General features: G+C 38.9%; 1 protein-coding gene across 1 annotated transcript in view; it reads right to left on the reverse strand.

Annotated features, from left to right (window-relative positions):
* GNAI1 (G protein subunit alpha i1) overlaps positions 1 to 10,422 on the reverse strand; it is an 83,255-nt gene extending 72,833 nt beyond the window's left edge. The window contains exon 1 of the mRNA XM_081079881.1: positions 9,999 to 10,422. Coding sequence (XP_080936007.1) covers positions 9,999 to 10,116 — 118 coding nt within the window. The 5' untranslated portion in view covers positions 10,117 to 10,422. The remainder of the gene's footprint in view (positions 1 to 9,998) is intronic.
* Between the last annotated feature and the right edge of the window lie 14,895 nt (positions 10,423 to 25,317).

A 25,317-nucleotide genomic window follows, 5' to 3' on the forward strand; every position in this document is an offset into this window, starting at 1 on the left:
GTAAGTTAGAAATAAATGTACCCTCCACCCTCAACCCTCAAGACTGAAAGGAAAACTGCAGCCGACGTAGGGTGGGCAGAATTCCCTGACAATGTGCTGGTTAGTATATGCTTACAAGAAAAAGTTACAAGAGACAATCTACCTACCATGAGATACAGTCAAGACACTACAGTAGCAGAACCCCAAAGACCTCATATAAATTTTTCACAAAAAGACTGTGCAATAAGTATGGTATGATGAAAGTGAGTTTTGGTAAAAACTAGAAAATATAAAAATAGAATAAACAACTTTTAAAAGAAAAATTAGAAATACTGTCTAGAAATAAAAATGTCACCATTAATTAAAAACTCAATATATTAAAGCCAGATTAGGTTTTCACTAAATAGAGAAAGTGAACTAGAAGATATGTAAGTAGCACAAAAAGGTAAGGAAATAAAAAACTGGAGAGAGGTTTCAAGAAATGTATGTTAGAAGGAGAAGCCCAGCCTAACTATAAAAAGAAACTCCGGAAGACAGAGAACAGCCACAAGATATTATCTCTGCAAAAAAGTAATTTGGTGTGGGTTACATGAGTGTCTATTTCTCAATACTTCCATATCATTGAAAAAGTCCAAATCTTTAAAATAAAAGGCAATTTAAACAGTGAAAAGTGGAAAAATAAAAATGGGAACACAAACTAGTATTTTTAAAAGTTTAGCTGAAAAAAAGGAAAGATTAACAATTATTTAAGGAGAGTATGAACAGTTTTGCTTGGATTTTATTATTGGTAATGCCGGGCACGACTTAATGTTTATGGACCAGGACACAGGAGTCTTTAAAGAAGTGAAGGTGGTCAAGAGAACCAGGGTGGCTGGAAAGGTCCTGGAGGCAAGAGGCTGAAGGAGGGGAGCAAGTGCTCAGTGCTGGCCTTCAACTTGGGGAGCACCATCTGGCAACTTTGCTGGCTGGCATCACGACTTTCTGCAATCACGACACATCCCATGCACACATTTCCGGATCTGGCTGCTGATGACGTTGCTGTGCTCAGTTTGTGTGAACTTGGCGGATCAATTTTAAATTGAATAGAAATAAACGTAATTCTTGAAATTAGATTACCTGCAGAACTACTGATAAGAAGGCAGTTTTCTTCTAACTCTTATTATATTGATCTGAAGTGCAGTTTACTTACAGGTTCAACGCCTGCTAAATACCTAGGAAGGCTGCCGTCAAATACAAGGCCACGTGCCCAAACAAGAAAATATATAATATAGATAAGTAAATTTACTTATTTAAAATAATTCTGGACTGTTCCTTAAAAAGGCAAGGTAAACAGAAGGAATTCCAGGTAATTCAGGTCTAAGTCTTCAGGGAGTCCTTTGAAACTTATTAAGTCCTTTGAATATTATTACAGATGGAGTGCTTTGTAGTTTCTATGTCAAGGTTACTGCTCCTTTTCTAGAGATGCTGCTTCTCGCTTACAAGTAAATTCATGGTAATTCTGGAGTTTTATTAGGAATCTCTTTGAGTCATCAGTACAGGGAATTTCAAAAGGTTTTAAAGTTTGTGGAAAGTAATCATAAATTCCCTTGAGAAATGGCACATTCATTTCAATCAACTCAAATAATGTTTCATAATTTACATACCAGCTTTGTTTTAATTTCAAGAAAGATAAAAGGAAAGTTTGCAGGAAATGATTGCATTTATTCTAAAAATGAGTAATAAAATGGAGAGAAAATTACTTTTAAATCATCTGTGAAGTTTTTCAGTTACTTAAAATTCACTCTCTAGAATTCCTACCACAGCACACATATTTAGCTGGTCTATTCCCAGTGGGGACAGTGTTAACAGAAATCCAAGTGGTATGAGGAAGCTATGGTGGGATCAGAAACTAGAAATTAAGATTGATTTTGTATTTCTTGAAGACTTTGCTATGTATACTCTTTGCTAAGAAGAGCCAACAAAAGGATTTAATATCTTAATATCTATGACCATAAATGGATCAAACCACAAGGAGGCAGAGAGGGAGGGTTCACCCCAAAAGAGTTTTTGTATAAATACAAAAAGTATTTATAATAACAGCTTATATTTGTTAAGAACTTACGTGCCATGTCCTGTTTCTAAGTACTACAGATGCATTAAATTCCTATGTCCCCCAGCCCTATGAGGTAGGCACATTATCTGACATTTACAGAAAAGAAAACTGAGACTTAAAGAACTGGGATAAGATGACCAAGGTCTCAAGGAAAACATTTTACTGCCAGAGTTCTGGGTCAACAGCTTTTACCAAACTGGAGGGTCTCTCTACAGAGCTAAACAAATCTTGGAAGAATAAAATTCCTTATAGAGAATGCAAGTAAACTAAATTCATAGACAGCCAAGTCTCTTCTAAATTGTAAGTTACTATACAGTAAGAACTTACAGCCAATCAGGGTCAAAAAGTAAGCTCAGAAATACGTGAAGGAAACGGAACAATTTCTAACCACCTCTGAGAGGCATGCTCCCGCCCCCCTCAATTCACAAGATCAACAACTGAGGCCCCAATATTAGAGGTCCCTTCCTAGTATCTATTAAAACACCATGTCTTCCCTCTTTGCCCATAGGAGGAATTATTATTGTATATATATTTTGTTGCCCTAAGTAGCTTGTAAATTCTCTTAAGGTTTTGATAAACCTAAGGCATAGCCTGACACTAAGAATATAGAACACCCTTTGCAAATATCACCAATGGTAATTCTCATCACATAAGGACAAGCAAAACATAAAAAAACACTGTGGTGAGCTTCTGAGCATGCTGCTGGCTCCCAAAAGCCAAATTTACCATCACATCATCATCCTATGTGATAGATAACTGTACGAATATATTTAATGCCTCCTTCTGTTACCATTTGCATTTTAAGAAAGCAATCTAATAACATGTGGAGTAGCACTGTAACAATCTTGTTGAAAACAAAGTGTCCAGAATATTCAAATATAAAAGTCACATTTCACTCCACCATTTAATTTACCAAGATTCACAATATTTTTCTGATCATGCAACAGAATTTAGCCCCCCCAAATTAATTTCATTTTTTTTTAGGAAAAAAAATGTGTTAGGAATAATGTTGTTGGTCTTGTTACTCTAACCAGCAAGATATAAAAGAGATACATTGGGCCAAAATTCACTAAAATTACCCATGGCACAAGGAAAACTTTTTCCCTTTTATGGCCTACTAGTCAAAATTAGTGCACATTCACTGAACCTGTCATTCATCTAATCAACATTTATGAAAGGACAACTATGTACTACCCCAGTAAATGATAAACAAGTCAGACAGATTCATGCTGAGATGGAGCCAACTCCACAGACTCAAGACAATAAAAATGTAAATTGACAAGAAGATTTCAAAATGGTGTAATTATGAAGGGAGAGGAAGGAAGACTAATTCAGACTGGATAGTCAGGAAAAACTTCACTGAAGACAAAGAACAGTCTTATTCTTTCACACTACGTCTCAAGTGAAAGAAACATCATGGATTCAATGTGAAGCATCAGAAATTGGTAATTTTGCTGTTATCGTGATAGTCACATAAATTACAAAGGCTTGAAGAATATAAAATTGCAGTCATTTCGCATTCCCTAAAGTTATACATGAGATATTAATAAGGATATCTGCAAATGGGATGCTGTTACAACAAATACATATATATATATATATATATATATATATATATATATGTATATACACACACACACACACACACACACACATACATATGTGGAAATGGCTTTGGAATTATGCAATGGACGAAAGAATTTTGAGGAGCAGGAGAAAATGGCTAGAGTGCCTTGATACACTTTTGGAAATACAGATGTTAACATCTCTCCTAGTGTGGGCTCAGAAGGAATTGAGAAACATGGTAGAGAAAATATATATGATCTTAGGAAACATCTAAATTGTCATGAACAGAGTGGAAATAGATATGTGAACTTTGAATGTACTACTGGTGAGGGCTTGGATAGAAAGGAGGAACATGTGATTAGAAACCAGAGGAAAGAAGGGCCTTGTATACAGTGGCAGAAGGCTTAAGTGAATTAAGTCCTTCAGTTGTTTAAATGAAGAGATTTCCAAGAAAACTGTAGGTGTGACCTGTTTTTACATGCTGGTTATAGTAAAATGGGAGAGCAAAATGATAAATTAAGAGAGAACAAAAATGAAAAGAATGCTGTTAAATCACCATAATTCTACAGACAAGAAACAGGCTAACAAAATGACTCAGCTGCAAACATGTGCTACCTTTCATTAAAAAGAAAGGATGACTCCCAGGGTGGAGTCCACGGCCCAGAAAGTGGGGCAGAGTCACAGAGGCTTATTCCCAGGCCTTGAAACCTAATGTAGTTTGGAAAGAACATGAGACTAATGACTCCTTCTTCCTTTCCACTTTCTCTCTTTTTGAACCGGAATGTCTGTAACTGCCTGTCCCATCATTCTATTCTAGGAGCAAATAACATGTTTCCTAGTTCCACTGGGTTGCAGATAAAGAAGAATTTTACCCCAATATGGATTACACCCAGAATCTCACCCATAACTGAGTAAGATCATGAGAGTTGGATGAGATTTTGGGCTTTGACTTGATGCTGTAATGGGTTAAAATTTTTGGAGATACTGGTACTAGGGAAATGCATTTTCCTTGCAGGATGGACATGAATCTTTGGGAACCACAGGGCAGACTGTGATAGGCAGAATAATAGTCCCCAAACATGCTTGTGTCCCAATCCCTGGAACCTGTGAACATGTCATACTACATGGCATTGGAATTTTGCGCATGTGATTAGAGATAAGGATCTTGAGATGAGAATTATTCTGGATTATCTAGGTGGGTCCAATGTAATCACAGGGTCCTTGTAAGTGAAAGGGAGGCAGGAGAGTGCGCTACATGAGAAAGAGTCCATCAGCCACTGCAGGATCTGAAGATATAGAAAGGTGCCATGAGCCCATAAGAGCCGGCAGCCTCCAGATATTAGTTGGAAAAGGCAAAGGAAGGGCTTCTCCTCTAGGACCTCCAGAAGGAAATATCCCCTGCTGACATCCTCATTTGACCAATGAAACCCTTTCTGGACTTCTGGCCTCCAGAAAGGTTAAAACATATATATATATATATATATATATATATATATATATATATATATATATATATATATATATATATATTACAGCATTGTTTTGAGTCACTAAGTTGTCGTAAAAAGCATTCATTTAAAAAATATTTTTGCCCTATTTCTGTTGAGGTTTTCAATTAGTATTTTACCAGCTATGACAGAAATCAGCCCAATAAGCACAAGATTAGGCGCAACTGACCTTACTTCATTAGGCTCAAATGCCATCTGGGATCTGAGCTTCACCAATGTCACACTCTGGGAAGTCACACATTGGGTAACTGCATTCCACAACATGTGACCAAGAAATATGTGACCTAGAAATGTGACAAATACATTCAGGTCCTCCCATGTGAATTTGTGGTATCTTGAATTTTCCAAAGCAGAGAGATGTGTAACAAAACAAAAATTAAGACTGTGGTTGGGTATTTAATTTTTAAAAAATTACAGCAATCTTTTTCAGGTTTAAAAATATTATCTCCTACTAACTCCTATAAAACAGGCATTATATTCCCTAATATCTTCTACTAAATCCTATAATATTGGCATTACATTTCCTATCATGGATAAATTTAGCAAAGCTCATGCTCTGTATTTATATGTAAAAGAGACCAAAAATAAAGATCAGAATGAGATGTGTCCTAACAAAAAAACAGTTTCAAGGAATAGCACTATAACGGCAACAAAACTTCCAATGAAATAACCATTGTCATTTTCTCTAATTCATCTAATTTATCAAATAATAGAATGACTGTTAGAAGTTCTTATAAATATGGAAAAAGAAATTTTAAACCAAACAATTTGCATTTAGATACCAAGCACTTATTTTGGGCCATAGTAACATACTATTACTATTCCTTTTTTTATGTTGTTTGGGTAGCTCTTTATTCCCATTGACACTGAAAAAGACAAATAATAAAGTTTATATTCTAGGTAAGTCCTACTTCTGCACAAGACATTAACACAATTAAGAACTAATGATGCACATGGCAAAGTAAATGGGTTGTTAGGGATACAGGATGACTTATAACATGCTCACACTAGTGGGGAAAGCAGGCAGTAAGACTCAGCAATACCAGAGTCCAAATATGCTTTACCATATGCCAACTGTTACTATCTGGAGGGGGAGAGCGCCCTGAGGAAAACAGTGTAAGGACAGAGGGATGCCAGGTCTAGAAGAAAGTTTTTATTCTGCAGGCCATGGAGAAATCAACAAAGGTTTCAGAGCAAAGAATTAGAATGGTACCTAAGGTTGAAAGAACAGCTGGAAGCAAAGAGCAGCACCAGGAAAGCCAACCTGGAATGAAGCTGCCAAGCAGACAAGAACTTGGAACTGTAAATCTGAGAATGAAAAACAGAAGATATCGAAAAACTCAACCCTCTTAAAACATACTTTAATACCACCTGTAGCTTCTATCAAAGGAATTGCTAATACAAGACTGGTGAGTGAGCAAGAAGCACAAAATGTTGAAATCCTAGGTTCATTTATTCAAGAAAAACAGGCTTTCTGACATCTAAGATCGTGAGCCAATTCTAAGGAAATAGCTCAAGTAATGCAAAATCCAAAAGCCCTGCAATTCCAGAATTTCTCAACCAAGAAAGTCATAGGGCAAGTATAAAAGGAGCAAAAAAAGATTTAAGGATGTAGCTTCTCAAATAGCTGGTTGGTGGCAGCAATGAAAAAATATTTACCCAGCAAAAGAAATCTAATGCCTCATCTCACTTCCATTCCACCTATAATATTTAAACCAAGCTAAAGAAGGAAGTAAGGGTGTGGATTTTTATTTGGGTTTTCTTGTGAGGATGAGTGGAATGCAGGGAAGGATAATGAGGTAGAGGGAAAGAAAAATTCAAAGCTTTAGAGTGAAATGACTTATGAAGAATTAAGTCATGAGATTTTACTCATTAACTCCTTATATCTTTGAAAATTATAAAATCATATTTTATAAGTACCCATATGTATGATATAGTCTCACTGAATCAACAGGCTAAGCCTCATGATACTTCCCTGAGAAGGATGATAAATTGTAACATCCTCAAAGAAATAACAATGAAAAAATGTTTTCTCCTGAGAGAATTAGCCATACATAATGGACAGAAAACTTTCCTTTTCAAAATAAGTTTCTCTATTTACTACTGTTATTCTAATGCTAAAGTCTAAAAACTAAACCTAAAGCCCTGAAACACCCAAACCCTGACCTAATTTCCTTTAGGTCAATGATTATATTAGGTCCTTTCTTTAAAAGGCCTAATTCACTGGATAGGAAAATACCTCGGACTGAAAAAAAAAAAGAAGTTATCATAGACACCCAGTACCAAAATCTTTTTACTAATAATGTGCATCTCGTACCTGAATTTCTGAACTCAGATGTCTAAAAACATAATACATGTCTTAAGAAAAAATGCAATATGATGAACTACTTAATTCACTGTCTTAAATGCACTTTGGAGGCATTGTGCCTTAAATAAATTTTTTAAAAAATCATCTGATGAGAAAAACAATGAAGAGGAAGAAAACCTAATGTAAATGGAATTGACATTGGACCATTTTATATTTCTAGTTGATTCAGTCGCTGTGTTTTATAGGGAATGATTTTATTGAGCTGCTTAAACATCCAAAAAAAAAAAAGAACCAAAGGTCAACACTTCACTGCTAAAGTCAAAAAATAAATGTTTTCAAACATTCCAAGGATTAAGATTTATGAAATAAGTAAGCCAGCATTCTGTTTATAGGAACCAGGGTGTTGGAACTGGGCAAAAGAGTAGAGTAAGACAGATAAGGAGGGGAGGAAGAGGAGTGCTGGGCCTACAAGACAAAATTTCTGTAGAAAAAAGATGTAGGGAAAAACAAAAAGACTAAAGGTAGAAAAGACAGCTGAAGGAATTCTCTTACCTACAGATTTTAAAAACCATTCTGAAACATTTCTAATGTCACTGGTATGGAGAATCAAAAATTCCGTTATTTCTTCCAAAAATCCCTGCTCTGCTCCACCTCTCATAACTCTCGCTATAGTTAGCTGTAGAGATGCAACTTTTGGTTCTCCATTACACATTCAACTTATTTTAATTGTGAATCTAGAACAGTGGTTCTAGGCCTGAGGTTAATTTTTGCTCCCAGGGGGCTTTTCGGGGGATATCTGGAGAAATTTTCGAGACTTACAGGTTAAGGGGGCTGCTACTGGCATCTAATCGGGAAGAGGCCAAATATGCTGTTGAACAACCTACAATGCAAACAACGTGCGCATCAAAGAATTATCCTGCCCAACATGCCAATAGTGCTAAGGCGGAGAAACACTGATCTGTTCTGAATATGAGAAAAAAACCACTCCTTGGACCTGTATCCTAGTCATCTCTCTCTGAGGGACATTGAATTAAAGCACACACCACCACCAGAGGACTTATTTTTCAATTGCTTTAAACATGGTAGATGGCTGGTTCAAACTACAATACACTGAAATAATATTATCAGGAATGCAGACATGCAAGAACTTTTTCACCCTCCTTTTGTTTCATTTTTGTCAAGCACAGCGCATTCAATTCATAAAAGGAGCACCTACATGTTTCCATACCAAGGTGTTTCTCTTCTGCGCTCAATGTACTAAAACATACACTGACCTTGGCAAAATAAAGTATTTCTCATGAATGTATAAACTTAGTAAACGGCATTAAGAACGATTTATGCTGGGGAGCGAGGATGAAGAAAGCCACGCGGGTCTTTAAAATGCAGGTATTTCAGTTTGCTTGCAAAATGACTCAGATCGTTATTACTTTCAGTCATGCCAAGTTCGCGGCTTCTAAGCCCACAAGTAATAGAGAAGAAAAAAAAAAACAGCACCATTTTTCCTGCAGTCATTAAGCCAATGAAACGGAAGCTTCCTGAAAACAGATTTGTGCAGTACTTCTTTTTTATTGTAACTGTTATACACATAAAAGCCATAGCTCGAGTGCACATGAAGATTCCGAGAAACCTTGCATCTCCCTAAACACCCACAGCGTGTGCGTGTGGGGACGCAGGGGGGGCCAGCAAACAAAAGGAAAACCTAACTCAGACAGCGACAAACCTTTCGCTGGCAATATTTCCCTAGTGTACCGCTCGGTCAACACCCTGGCTTGCTCTGTCTATGTCATCTCCCTTGAAACAACCGGAAAAGACCTCCACACAGCGTTTCACCAAGAGCACAATCCCAAGAACAAATAAAAAGCCTCGGCGTCGTCCCCGGAAAATCTCATTCATCAGAAACCACGGCAGCGCGGAGAGAAGCCCGGTGTCCGGCGCAGCCCGTCCGTCCCTTCACACGGGGTTCACCGCTGAGTTCTCGCACGGGAGCCAACGCTACCCAACTTCGATGGTTTCCCGGTCCCCACGGTGACGAGAACCAAGCACGCAGCGCAGCCGAGCTCGCCACGCACGTGTCAGCAGGTCAATGCTATCGGTGTTCCATGAACACCGAGGCGCCCCGGGAAGTTACCAGGAACGACAGACCTCAAGCCCACGGAGGCCCCACGAAAGGCGCACCGATGTCACAGAATGGGGCACCCCCGACGTGGGAAAACGCCATCCGCGACACCACGCCACGTGCGCAGGGTTTCGGGCTGGGAGGTGCGCTCATTTTCTCGTCTTTAGCAAGCTACGCTAACTTCCACGACAAGGGGCTCCTCAAGCTCCGCGGCTCGGCTGCCCGCGGGCTCCTCACCAAGGCACGCGCGGGAAGCTCCCGCGCCCCGGCCCGCGAGTCGTCCCCGGCCGGGAGGAGGGCGGCAGACCGGCGGCCGCCCCGCGGCGCTGCTCGGCAGACCAGCCCCCGCTCGGACGAGCGCCCCCGGCCGCGGTCACCGGCCCCTCGGGTTCCCGCCGCGCCCCCCGCCGCCCGACCCCGCGCGCTCACCGAGCAGCAGCAGCTTGACCTCGCGCGCCGCCTTCTCGCCGTCCTCGCGGAGGTTCCGGTCAATCATCTTGCTCCGCTCCACCGCCGCCTTGTCCTCGGCGCTCAGCGTGCAGCCCATGGTGCCCGCAGCGAGAGCCCGCCGCCGCTCCCCGCAAGTCCCGCGCGCTGTCCCGAAACACAGGTGGATTCTTCCTCTCCCGACGCCGGCCACAACACCCCCACCCACTTCCTGCAGCCAGCGAGGAAAGCGAAGGAGCACGCGGCGCCGCGCGGCTCTTCCCCACGGCGGGTTCCGCTGCTGGCGCCCCTCCGCGCCCCGGAGTCCCGGCTTCGAGGCTCTGCGCACAGCGGCTGCCACCCTCTCACCCGTAGTCGCGCCGCAGCCCGAGAAGCCCGGCCGCGCGCGGCGTCCTCGCGCCGCCGCGGCCCCGCCCCCGCCCGTCCCCCCGCCCCCGCGGGACCCCTCCCAGAGCGCGCGCCCGCGCACGCACGTGCCCCGGACAGCGCCCCCTCCGACGGGCGCGCGCGCTCCCGCGGGCCCGCCGGTCAGCCCCGCGCGCGCCCCGTGGCGGAGCCCGCGGAACCTCAAACTCTCCGCGAGCTCCCCGACCTCGCTCCCCCCGCGGGAGTGGGATAATGTCCTCCCGTTTACTCACGCCCAGGGATGTGTGCGGACCTGCCTGCCTCTTCGGGTGTATGGGTGGGAGAGCTGCCAAAGTTTGGTAGCCGGAAAAAAAGCTCGTCTGGGGCGTTTGAGCATGCCCAGCTCCGGCAGCCACGCAGAGGTTCTGCAAATGTAAACCTCAGTCGGCTGGCCTTCAGGACTGTGGCAAATAGAGGGAGCTGGAAAGGGAATGGAGCCGTGGCGGAAGCAGAAAGCAGAGATGGTGACCCCGGGAATCAGGAAAGTCTGGACAGAAGCATCGGAGGTCACTTCCTTCAGTTTGTCTTTCCTTCGTTCTGTTATCCCCCCTTCCTTGGATCATTCCCTCCTTCCATCCTCACATGGCACAGGCAGAGAACATTTCGAAGGATTTCCTCACAACCGGAGAAAATGTGAGGCAAAGTATCAAAGAGTGTATTTTAAAATGACAAGGGGAATAAAACACCTACACAAACAAATCTGCCCTACACCATAACCGCCCACTTCTAGGGTGTCCTGTAAATTTCCAAGCCAAGTTTTGAACCAATACTTAGGAATATGTTAGTAAATCATAAGCCACTGGGGATGTCCTTTCTTTTTGTAGGCCTCAGCTGCCTCGCCCATAAAATGAGATGGTGTTGATTCACGCTATTGCTCCACCCTTCTAGCTCTAACTGGTTTGGGGAGAAGCTTCTGAGGTTGCAGATGCATTTCACCCAGCAGCAAATGAATAAGCTGTAGGTGGAAGGTCTGGTTCCTGTCAGTTGCACTACACCTTTCCATTACCTTTCCGTAGCAGAGAATGTTGGTTGATAATAAGATGGGGCTGGTAGTAAAGAAAAACATTTTCTTTGATGTATTAAAAATTAGGAAGTTGCTCTTTGGTTCCCATCTGGAACTCTTGTTTTCTAAAATCGATTTGTAAAAACTGTTTCCACGAAGGTAAGGCTGAGCTGATGCTACAGCAAGTATAGCTTTAGAGTGAGTCAATAAGCCAGGCCTGTGGCTTGCAGAGATTGCTAGTTTCCTCCTCATTGGACATGTCCTTTCCTGTTCTACAAAAGTCAAACCTGCTGGGCTCTAGAGATGCAACTGCAAGAACTGCCTCAACTTTTCCTGTGACCTTCTGTAATGTAACAATAAAAGGAGCAAGCCTAAAATTGTACTTAATCACCTTCTACCCTCTTTGTATTGCTTGGCCATCTAAATGTTGGTGTTCATCAGAAACTCTGGAATTAAACTTAATTGAGTGAATTTACAACATAGTCTTTGTGTATCAGCCATATGGGGGTATCTGTTATTGTGAGTCTTTGCTATGCGCTTTAAGACATGAAGAGTGTGGGACCAACAATTGCGGGAAAAGAGGAACTAATCATGACTGAGTACTTATTGGTAAATGGCTACAAAACTTGTACTTTGGAGAAAAGAATGTGTAACAGAATTACACACATTACCCCTCTCCTTTGAGAAACTTGTCAAGTAGGTGAGGAGTTAAAATATAATACATGGATGAATAAGAACTGAAAAGTAGCTTTATATGAGAAGATGCAGTGTATGGAGTGAACAGTATGGGGAGAAATTCCAAGAGAAGAAAGTTTTAAAAAAAAGCTTTTGAAGGAAGCCATGACTCGGGGATTGGTGGGGAGTTTCCAAGGGGTATGTGTAGGTCAGCTCACAATGCCATAACAAAATACCATAGACTGTGTCACTTAAACAATAGGAATTTATTTGTTCTGGAGGCTGGGAAGACCAAGATCAAAGTACTAGCCCATTCAGTTCTCCAGTGAGGATGCTCCTTCTGGCTTGCAGATGGCTACCTTCTTGCTGTGCCTTCACATATAGAAAGAAAGAGCTCTAGTCTGTCTTCCTCTTATTATAAGGACACTCATCTCATTATGGGGAAAGGGGCTCACCTTCATAACCTCACCCAAACCTAATTACCACCCAAAGGCCCCACTTCCAAATACCATCATATTGGGGTTAGGGCTTTGACACATGAACTTGGCAAGAGGACACAAACATTTAGTCTATAATGGTACTTTTTGTTCGAGAGGAAAAAAACAGCTAAAATGGTTAATATGCAAAGTACATTGTAGAGAAAGTAATTGTTTTATAATTGAAATGAAGTTTAGCTGTGAAGAATGATAGGAAGCCTAGGACAAAGTTGAAAGGTAGCTTTAAATATTAAGGTGAAGAGTTGGACTTTATAAAATGGGAAGAAAATATTCCTTTCATTCTCCTGAGTTGGGTAATAGGTGTTTAAAAAAGAAATCTCTTACCCAACAAAACAAATGAGTTACCAGCAAGTGGATTATGTTAGTAACCCAGATATGAGGTGTAAGAGTCATTCAAATTAATAATTTACATAATTATGATGTTTGCAAAATGTGATTTAACAACCTTGTCAAGGAGGTGGAGCAGATATTTTTAACTCATCTGTTTTACAGAGAGTGAAACTGAAATACAGAGGTTAAAGCAACCTACTTCAGATTACTGTTTGATTCTCTTCTGCACGTCATATTTTAAACTATATTGAAATATAATTCATGTACCGTATAATTTATTCATTTAAAGTGTACAATTCAATGGCTTTGGTATATTTACAGAGCTGTGCAACCATCATGACAATCAATTCTAGAACACTTCATCACCCCAAAAAGAAGCCCCATATGCCATAGTCATTATCCCCTAATCTTTCCAGGACATCCACCACCCCCCAAGTCCTAGGCAACCACTAATCTACTTTGTGTCTGTTTAGATTTGCCCATTCTTGATATTTTATATAAAAGAAAACATATAGTATGTGATCTTTTGTGACTGGCTTCTTTCACTTGGCATAACGTTTTCAAGGTTCATCCATGTTGTAGCTTGTATCAATACTTCAGTTCTTTTTATTGCTGAATAATACTGAGCGTCGTATGCTAGAGAGTTAGGGACATATGCTAAATCACAAACTGGGACATATTCAGCTGAGAGCATCCAGTACTTAAAGTAACTCCAAATTGAGTCATGAGGAATAATTGAAAAACTGGGGATATTTAATATAGGAATTAGAAGCTACAAAGTGACATGACAGATATTTCCAAATGACTGAAGAGACATCATAAATCAGAGGGATTAGACATTTCCTGTCTGGATTCAAGATGGTAGTTTTAGAAGTGTTGGAAGATAGCTATAGCAAACAAATTTTTCCTTGATGTGAGGAAAAACAGTGTATAATCCACCCCACCCTCCCGACCACCCACCCCGCCCCAAAGGGAATAGGGAACTTCAGAAACTTATTCGTTCTTGACTAAGATGTAAAAATCTAGACTGGACGATCACATATTGGGAATGATCTAGAGACAGGTGAACTTTTAGGATCCCTTCCAACCTTGAGATTCTATTATATATTATTCAGAAGTTTATGGAATTAGTCTCAGACCTGAGATAAAAATTCAGAAACTTGTTCTGGCCTTCAATTTTATCCCTACAAGCAAAAGCCAGAAAGAATTGTGTACCTGAGATGTGTTGGCTTGGTGTGTTGATGTATTAGTGCAGGAATTAGGAGGAACAATAGAAGAAGACAGAGTGAGGACAACATGTCAGAGAGAAAGAGAGAGAGAGAGATTATCAGAAGCAAAGTGTATATTTTCGGCTGGCTCGGTTGGGAGCAGATGTGGCATGTGGACACCTCTCTGTTGCCTACATTGAGATTTTTGCCTTCTAAATCAGGAGAGAGTTTGGTTTGGGGAGAGGACAGGAAAAATTAGGAGAATAGAGGGGCTAGCATGGCATCTTTACCCTTCTATAGTTATAGCTATAAGGGCCCCAAACCAAAACCATTTTGTGAGATTGTAGGTAAAGGTTGAAAAAACAATGCCCACTGAATTATTACTGAGAGATATTATAAGGCAAGCAGCACTCTTTGAGTGTGCAGGTTGCAACATTGTGGGACTGAGATAAGGTAGAGGCCTTGGTCTCAGCATGGAACTACCACCAACCCGACACCAGAGCACTGACTGATTGAAAGCATCTAGAGACAGAGCTTTGGATATGGCCACCCGTATTCTTCTGAAGGACAATGCACCTTTGGCAATACTCAGTCTTCCTCAAGTAGCTTCACAGACAGTGCTCAGGACAAAAGGTAACTGGAAAAGAAGAAGAAAAACATGGAGGATATGAAGTAGTGGCTTCAATTAACAGACTGGTTTGTGAGCACATGTGACTTCGATGCCATCTTGGGGGGCTCTCGGAAATATTTGGAGAACATTTTTAGGAGGCTTAATTTCCCACTGAAGCAGGTAAGTCTTGAAGTCGTTGATGGAGCCAGGGGGCATTGAGGAATATAACAGTATGTAAGTAAAGGAGGTAGAGGTTTAAGAAAAAAAGGGTAATATATGATTTCAAATACATCAAAAAATATCCCCACGGACAAGTATAAAGAAAAAGAGAACTGGCAATAGCAGTATGGTGGAAGAAGCTCTAGGCAGGTAGTCAGATAACCTTAGACCCATTCAGAGCTCTGTTTTCACCCACCTGTCACTGTCTTTGAAAGCACCTTAACATCTATAAATTGCAGTAACCCTATCTATAAAGCTGAGTATGTTCAATTAGATTGTCCACAAGTTCCTACTAATTCTGAATTCCCATGAGTCTATCAAGGAACCCAAAGGTCAGTTTGACTGAAGTGTGATAATGAAGATGAGAGTGGTAGCTGATAAGAGAGGTGAGGGCTGCAAGGCACGTGGGGGCCACATCCTACAGAGCTGTGCAGACCCTTCTGTGATAGTCAGAATGTATGCTCATTTTTTTCTAAATTGGAGTTCGTAAACCTCAGTTTCTTCTCCCAAACTGGATATATCATCAAACGTTTTGCAATGATTAAATAACATTACACACAACACAGTTCCTGGCATATCGTGTGCTCCTATTTTTGTGACTTCCGCCTTGTCTTTTTGTGGTTCTCAATCTTCCTATTTTTCTTTTTGTGAATAGACTGAAGAAGGAAGGCATACTTTTTTTTTCCTCTCCCATATTTGTTTAACTACCAAAATTTCAAAAATCCTAACAAAGGACTATGCAAACCTTGGCCCAAGCTTGAAGCATAGGCTAGCTTCTCAAGAGCTACCTGGCTTTATTAAAGTCTATGTGTCTATTCACTACCTGGGATTAAAAAAAAATAGCTATATTGATACCTCCCCCTCAATTTGTGCTTCCTGCTGGCTCAGCTGTAGTTCTCTCACTGTAGCTTTCTGTGTAAGCTGTGACACTGACACGTGTCTCTTGTTCAGCTCAGCGGGAACTACCCCAGAAGGATTGATCCAGGATAGGGGGTAGAAGCCAGGCCACAGGGATTCAGGGAAACACTGAGTATTTTCCTGTGTTAATTACAGTTGTTAGCAATATTGTAGCAAGCATCTGTTAACTATCAAGACCTTGTCAGGCTCCGTATAGAGGAGGTGCTAAAAGGGGCAGAGTATGTTTTATATTAAGATCTTAAGAACTCTTCCTAAGAGTCAAGGTTATCAAATGGGCGGAAATCACATATGCGGAGCTTTAAGACATGAAATGGTCTGGATTTTCCATATACCCAACGATCGCAGCATGCAAAATGGAGAGTCAATCAGTCAAATGATGAAGACCAGATCCTACCCCTCCTGTGAGAGAAGCGAGGGGGTAAAATACATGCATCAGCAGAAAATCTTTGGTCACGTTTCCTTTGCCTGGCCCATTATTCCCAGCTCACTGTTACTCTCCCCCTAACATCCAGGAAGATAAATTAAATAATTTGAGTAGTCCAGAGGCTTAGACATGGAATGGGTTCCAATACACTGATTTCCATTTCTAGGCAGGCCCCCGGAGTCCATACTCTCCTTACATATCCTGCTTCTAATCTCCACAGTATCGATAGGCAGATGTCGGCAGGTACTCTGCAGAGATTCTTTCTTCCGTTTGATGCACTAGGGTGGGTAAATGGGCTCATGACCTGCCCAGGGCACACTGTTTCCACAAGCAAGTCTGATCTTACTAAGCTGAACCACTAACAATTGCTTTTTCAACAACAAAAAGTTCATTCTGAGAACAGTAGCTGAACAGTTCATCTTCCATAAGATTATTGAGACTCCTTTTTAACATCAAGTAGCTGATTAGAGGACATTTTTGGATAGCATAGGAAAACACTGAAAAGGAAAATGTAGCGATAGAAGTACTGTGAATGAAGTGCGCTTAGTGCTCATTTTGATCGTGATTTTATTGTCCTGAATTTATACACAAGTAGAAATGTGATGTGGCTGTTATTTTTATTTTTATTGGGATATAATTCGTGTATAAAATTCACCATTTTAAAGTGTACAATTCAGTGATTTTTAGTATAGTTGTAAGATTGTACAACCACTACCACTAATCCCAGGACATTTTTATCACTCCACAAAGAAACGCCAATCCTTTAGCAGTCGTTCCCGGCTCCCCATTCACGCCAGCCTTTGGCGACCACTAATCTACTTTCTGTCTTTATTGACTTACCTATTCTAGGCATTTCATATCAATAGAATCATACTGTGTGTGGCCTTTTGTGTCTGGCTTCTTTTATTCAGCATTGTTTTTAAGCTTCATGCATATTGTAGCCTGTATCAGTACTTCATTTATGTTTATTGTTGAATAATATTATTCCCTTGTACGGATATGCCACATTTGTTTTTCGATTCATTGGGTGGTGGACATTTGGATTGTTTCCCATTTGGCACTATTGTAAATAGAGCTGATATGAACATTCGTGTACAAGTATTTGTCTGAAAACCTGTTTTCATTTATCTTGGGCACATACCTGAGAGTAGAACTGATGGGTCATATGGTAACTCGCTGTGTAACTGCCAAGTTGTCTTCAAAGAGGCTGCACCATTACATTCCCACCAGCCATGTGTGGGGTTGATAGGGTTCATTTTGGATTCTTAACTATTCAGTTCTGGTGCTCACACCAGATCAGACTTTGTGTGACACTGCAATTTCAGAGTACAAAAAAAGAAATCAAGAACACTTGTGAATTGCATGGTTCTCCATTACACTTTAGATTTTTTTCTCTCACAGGTTTTTTTGTTGTTGTTTTGTTTGTTAGTTTTTAATTTTTATTGGTGAATATTAGGGAACAGTGTGTTTTTCCAGGACCCATCAGCTCCAAATCAAGTTGTGATTTTTTTTTTTCCAATCTAGTTGTGGAGGGCACAGCTCACTGGCCCATGTGGGAATCGAACCGGCACCTTGGGCATTATGAGCATTGAGCTCTAACCAACTGAGCCAACCGGCCGCCCCTCTCTCACTGTTTTAAGATTCACTGTGGTCAAACTATTCTTACTCATAAACAAAGAGCTATCGCCTATCACACGGCTGGTCATAGAGCAGGAGCTCAACATGTATATATATATATATATATATATATATATATATATAAAATGAGTGGATAAATGAACAAAAGGTAATCTTAGTGGTTTCATTAAAAGCATTTCATTAAAAGAAATGTCTTCTTGATTCTTGCCACTAAGGTATGCTACCACTGTCTGTGGTTGTCATAACAGTTGAAGGAAGTAAAGTAAACATAATGCAGTAACATGAGCCCAGGAATGAGAAAACATATAGGCTTTAGTTCTTCTCGGAGTCTAATTGGCTGTAAGACATTGGGTAAATGATTGTCTTCAGTTTCCTCATCTGTCAAATGGTAATGATATCCGTTTTAATTACTTGACAGGTTGTTGGGCATATTATAGGAAATAATGCATTTATAACTCTGAGTCAGCTGCGGCCTCCCTGCCCTAGAGATCCTTGCTAGTGAGTGCATGCTCTGCCTCTGCTTTTGCTTTCACGTATACATTCTTTGTCCTGTGCTGATTCAGTCCAGACATACTCAATTTACATATACACATACTCTTACCTCACTTACATAATGTCCACAGAGTGGACACATAACCTAAATGATACAGAAACAACTAAGGATCATGTATTGGTTATTTTTCTTCTTTAAGGTTTTTTTTTTTTTCTTCTTCTTTTTTTTTTTGGTGGGGGAAGGAGGCTGGGAGGATCTTACCATGGGGAGATTTTTAAAAATTCTTTACTCCATGCAGCTTTGATGCACAGCATTTCTTGGTCTCTTTGCCTCCCAGTCTCCTCTTTTCTTTTTCCTCTCCAATCTACTTAGGGGCAAAATCCAATGCCTTTCATTTTCTGAAGGAGAGCACCCTTAAACAAGCTTTTGTTTTTGGGATTCAGCTGGCACCCACACCCTCAAGATCTCATTTCTCTTTCAAATAGCTTGCCAAGGTGTTTTTCCTCCTCAACAAAAGCAGCTCCATCCCTCAGAGAAATTCTGTTTCTAATCTGTTAAGATAATACTTTTTTCATGCACATATGAAAGTGCTTTGGAAAGTTAAATAGAGTAGTGGATACTTAAGGGATTTTATATTCAATAACTACTTTTCTTGGGAGGGATAAAGAGTCTCTTTTTCCTACCTCTTGAGAATAGCAATACTCACCAAACCACCATTTTGTTTATCTTGTCCTTGATCATTCTTCACAGTACAGGACTATGGGTAGGCACATTTCCCTGTGAATTGTTGTTGGAAATGAAAGAGATATTTGTGTCTTTAGGTGGCTGGATCTATAAAACATATGCTCTGGATTTATGGGTAGTCACAGTTTCATTGAAGGAGAAGCAGAATAAATCTATCTTTAGATATTTAAAAAAAAATGCTTCGGTCAGAGAACGAATAGAAGAGAAGAGAGTGGAGAAGTACCTGGTTCTAATCCTTTCCAGAGACCTTGATGTGCTTCTGGTTTCAGATACCAGGGGATGCTTTAATATTCTTATAACGCAATCCTTTCTCTACTCCCCGCACCACTCTGCTTTGGCTACTTTAAGTTGATTTCTATTGCTTGCAATCATAAGATTCCTAAGAAAGTAAATATTTACAAAATGAGGCTTGTTATTGTTATAACTATTAAAATTTTTCTAAGCTTCCAGAAATATATTTTGGCATTCAAAATGTATTTATATGTTTTAGCTTTTTTGAGTCTCATGATAACCCTGTGACGTAGGTAGTATAAGATTTATTGTCCCCATATTATGTATGAGGAAATTGAGTTTCAGAGGGATTAACTGACATTGCTTTGATAAAGTATTAAGTAAGTGGCAGAACCAGAATGAGAGGACTCTTTTTCCTACCTCTTGAGAATAGCAATATTCTAGGTGCTACTTCTATGACAGAAATGAGGTAGAGAGGTGTGGTTTCTAACTGCCTTTCCAATATATGTACATAAAAGATATAACTGTTAGAAATTTAACAATGCTTAGATCCACTGATCCTCTTAAATTGTTTGCAATTGTAGGAAAATTTTAATGTAGGACATAGGCAGCAAGACCCTTGCTGATGAAGTGAACAGACAAATGAAAAAGACTCAACTACACTGCATTTAACTAAGAAAGTCATACGATTTTATTTGTATGGTTGGTAGCATAACTGGTTCAAAATTTAAAACTTTCTAGCAATGCTAACTATGGTATTTATATTTTATTTTCATATAATGACATAAAATATTTCCTCTTCTGTACCCATAATTTTTTCTATATTAAACTTGGATCTTTTGCTGTCTAGGAACCTATTAGTGGCCGGAGAACACTGGAATATGTAATTCACACAGTACTGAAACACAGAGCATGTAGTGTTTACAAAACACTTGAAAAAGCAAGATAATCCTACCCTGTTTATTTCCCCTAATGCGGAGTATATTGTAAACTCTCTGGAGACAACATAGTTTTAGAATCTGGGCACCTGCAGTGGGTCTAACAAGTTGGAGCACTGAACTGGTCTAAACAATTCCAGTCCACATTCCTGGGGCTGGCCTCGATGGGTAAACATCAGAACAGATAACACACACTTTCTCAAGAGAGCTGGTCTGAGTGACTTGTCCAGGTAGGCTCTTTGTCTTCTGAGATTTTATTATACTCAGGGCATCGTCTCAGATAGGCAAAAATGACAGATACAAGCCAGAGCTTTCAGCCCCTTATACCCACAAGCTTGTGTTTTATTGTTTTTTAAATAGCAGTATTTCATTTATCCAAAATTATAAAAGTGTTCTCAAAGCGGTGAAATTATCATATATTTTTCCAGAATATTAGAACTGACTTGATAATAAGTTTTTTTTTTTTTTAATTTTTTATTGATAGAAATCTTCATAACATGTGATTAACTTTCTGTGTTAGTAAACAGAAGGTATGAAGTATATCAGATCTTATGTTTATTATCCTAGGAACATACTTCTACTACTATCACATGTATAGGAGATGAGTGAGCTCATTTGGATCAAATGTCTTTAGATAGCTCTGATGTCCCTGATTTTAGCCACTTCTGTCTTCTGTTTGTCACTGCTCCATTGTCACTGAAAACTCTTCTTGCCACTTCTTGTGCTCCTCTTTGGAACCCTTTGTGACTGATTCTCTATCCTGTTCTTTAACCTTTACACACAATAATCTACTATTGCTTTTGCTTTCCATTATTCTTATTACTTTAAAGATTTTCTAAAAATTTCCTTAGGCTTTCTGTAATTCTTTTAAAATTTAGCAGAGAAGATAGTTGGCCTTTATAACCATCCTTTACGAATAAAAATAACCCTTAATGTGTTTGCCCTAGCATTGCATATAAAAGTGAAAATTTAGAAACCATCTAAATGTTCAGGAATAAAGAAGGTATCTAATATTCCTCACAGTGAAGTACTGAACAATCATGCAAAAAGGCTAAATATAGATGTATATTTATTGACTTCAAAGGCTGTTTGTACAGTATCACTAAGGAAGTAGTTTATAAAAGATTATGATTTATAAGAAACTTAAATATGTGTGTATACATATAAATGTATATGTATAGAAATGATATTCAATAGAAATATAATGTAAGCCACTTATGTAATTTAAATTTTCTGATAGCCACTTTAGAAAACATAAAAAGTAGATTAAATTTAAAAATGTTTTATTTAGTCCATGACATCTAAAATATTATCATTTCAACATGTAATCCATAAATATTATTACTAAGACCTTTTGCATTTTTTATATTATATCTTACAGTACATTTCAATTCAGACATTCTATTTTCAATAAACCAAAATGTGGTCACACCAAATAATAAAGTGGTGTTTGAAAAAAATGCTTTATGCTACTTCAGTTTTAATTTTAATTTTATTAAAAATAAATAAGTAAATAAGAAAACTAAAACTTAAGTTCCTCATTTGTATGAGCTACAGGTGCTCAATAACCATATGTAGATCTCCATGAGAAAAAGTCTGGAAACTATGTGATAAAATATTGAGGTTTTATTCAGTTTATAGGATAGCAGGTAATCCTAGATTATTTTTTCTTAAATATATTTGCTAAGATTTCTTTAATTATATATACATTCCTTTATAACTTTTTTAAAAAGGGGAAAATGTCCCCCTAAACTTAATATATTTATTTTATTTTTATTCTCTCAGCTCTGCTGTTGCTCTTTGTCTTCTTGGACTATACAGTTGACTTGTGAACAACACGATTTGAACTGCATGGGTTCACTAAAACTCTGATATTTTTCAGTAAATACTATAAATGTATTTTCTCTTCTTTATAATTTTCTTAACACTTTCTTTTTTCCAGCTTACTTTATTGTAAGAATACAGCATATAATACATATAACATACAAATATGTGTTAATCAACTACATTATTACTGGTCAACAGCAGGCTATTAGTAGTGTTTTGGGGGAGTCAAAGTTGTATGTGGATTTTCAACTGCATTGGAGGTAGGCACACCTAACCCCTGCATTGTTTGAGGATCAACTATATGTTGTGAATTTTCTAGACAACTAATGGTATTGGATCACTTAGATTGGGCTATATTGTGATGCCATCCAATTCCATAATCCTTGACCTTTCTCATATAACAAATATACTTTACAAATCATCTATTCATTTAGTCATACATTTATACAACAATTAATTATTATCAAATGCTACACAGGGCCGATACTGGCTTAGGCCTAAGAAAAAACAAAATTGATTTAGAGAAACAATGCCTCTGTTCTCCAGGAGCTTCTATTCCAATGGACATTCAAATGGATAGATACCTTGTTTCCCCAAAAATAAGACCTAGCCAGACAATCAGCTCTAATGTGTCTTTTGGAGCAAAAATTAATATAAGACCCAGTCTTATTTTACTATAATATAAGACCAGGTCTTTATAACATAACATAACATAACATAACATAACATAACATAACATAACATAACATAACATAACATAACATAACATGATTGGGTCATATTAATTTTCACTCCAAAAGATGTATTAGAGCTGATTGTCTGGCTAGGTCTTATTTTTGGGGAAACACCGTAGTGAACAAGAAACCAAATAGGAGGTGGGGATAAGTGTAGGGTAAAATAAACAGAGTGAGATGATAAAGAGTAGCAAGCAGAGGCCACTTTAAATGGTATGGGGGAGGAGAGGATTCTTCAAAAAGTAGACATTTGACCTGAAATATGAAAGATGAAAATGAGCCAGGTAAAGGGTAGGGGAGGGAGAAAGATCATTTCAAGTAAATAAAGGTAACATGCATACTGGAGGAGCAGGATGGAGAGCAGGCAGCTGAAGCATGGAGTATAAGCAAGAGGTGAGATGGAGGACCTGTGTTTGCAAAGGTAGATATGACTTTGATCATGGAAAGACACAGTGGGGAACAATTAGAGGAAAATAAACAGAGAAATGATGAGATCTTATTTATTTTAAAAGATCATTCTTACCACAATTTGGAGAAAGGGAGAACTGTTCATGAGAGTGGGGATTATATAAGAACTTTTTACTGTATTTTAGGAAGCACAGGAAAATAACTTAGAACAGAGCAGGTGCAGTTCAGAATTAGAACTGACATCTTGTAGATAAATTCAACAAATATTTTAGAATTAGACGAATAGGACTTGATAATTAAATGTCAGGGGTGATAGTGTAGAACAGAGAAGAAGTGAGTATGATTTTTAGTGTTTTGGTTTTTTTTGTTTGTTTTTTCCTTGAGTAACAGGCAGAGTGGTTGCATAAAGTGGGAAAACAATAAGAAAAATAGGTTGGTGTAGAGAATCATTAGCTACTTTTTGAAAATTTCAACTCAAATAGGCGTATATAAGAGTGGAATTCATGAGTTAGAATTAAGATCTAGGAAGTAGGTCTCATACAAAGAAACAATTTGGGGATGTGCAAGCACAGGAATGCTATCCCAAGTTATGAGAAAGAAAAGATAACCTAGGAAGATATGGATAATAAAGAGGAGGAGGCAAACACATCTTGGGGCTGAAGTAGCAGGAAGAATTAAATTGGAGATGAGTTTGAGGAGATAGAGAGGTAGGAGGAAAAACCTGAAACTATTAGGTCAGTGAATTCAGCAGAGAAGGTTTCCAGAAGATAAGCATTGCCAACTTGTTGAATACTGTCAAGAGGCCAAGTAGGCTAAACAGAAAAAGTCCTGTTGGAATTGGCAACTCTGAGGTAGTTTGTGACCTTGAAAAGAACAGAGTCAGTGGAAAGGGGAATAAAGTCAAATATGTGTAGTTTGATGGATAAATCGGAGAAAAGAAGTTGGAGAGAATAAGTAAAGCAACTAAATAAAGAATGTTCGCTAAGGAGAAGAGCAGAAAAATAAGACAGTAACTAGAGGAGATGACAGGTTAGATAAGGGATTTAAAAATGGAAATAATGTAGTAGAGAATATATGTATGCTGACAGAATTATTCCTGTAGAGAGAAAGAAACTGGTGATGAAGAGATGAATATATAGAAGAAGTAGGAGAGAGGAGACATGACGAAGGAACTGGAGTCCTTGAAAAGGCAAGAAGGAATGCAATCCAGTGCATACAAGAGTAGATTTGATAGGACAGTTAGTTCCTTTGTACAAGGAGGAATATAGAGAAAATAAATAGGTTTGATGCTGGGAATGAGAGGGAATTTGTCGTAGTTACTTTCTCGGTGAACCAGTGAGGTTGGCTGTGCTTCAGCTGAGTGTTAAAGACTGGCTGGCTGAGAGGGGACAAGTATAAAGTAAAAGGACGACGCGGGCAACAGGTAACCGGATGGGTGCGGGTGCGAACATTCTCACCAGGAGCAGAAGGGATGTTTCTGTTGTATTTTAAGGTCATAACAAATGAGTTACTTTTCAAGACATGAAAGATGAGGGCATCGAGCAATATGACTGACATATTTCAGGAAAATAAGGCCCCATGTAAATTTTAAAATTAGCTTGATAATAGTGATTAGAATCTAATTGATTTTGTTTCCATTTAGTTTATTTACTTTCTGTTCCACTTTTAGTGACCTGAGAAGCAGTTATTTTCTACGTTTACTGACACCTAGCCAGACTAAATATCTATCTTCAGTCCTCAAATATAATGAGCAGTCAGAACTACCATTTACTGTCCTATAAATTCAGACATTATATTATTAAAAGATTCTACATCGTATTTTCCACAAGGATTTTCCAAAATATACACATATGCGCATACATGAAAATTTCTTTTCAAAGTATTCAAATAAATGAATAAGATAAATAAACTATAAAATAATTTAAGAACTTGAAAGATAGAAATCACAAAAACATAGATTTGAGTAACCATAATAAAGAGATATCTAGTGTCTTACTAC

Source organism: Rhinolophus hipposideros (genome assembly GCF_964194185.1).
Source record: "Rhinolophus hipposideros genome assembly, chromosome: 18".
Taxonomy (NCBI): domain Eukaryota; kingdom Metazoa; phylum Chordata; class Mammalia; order Chiroptera; family Rhinolophidae; genus Rhinolophus; species Rhinolophus hipposideros.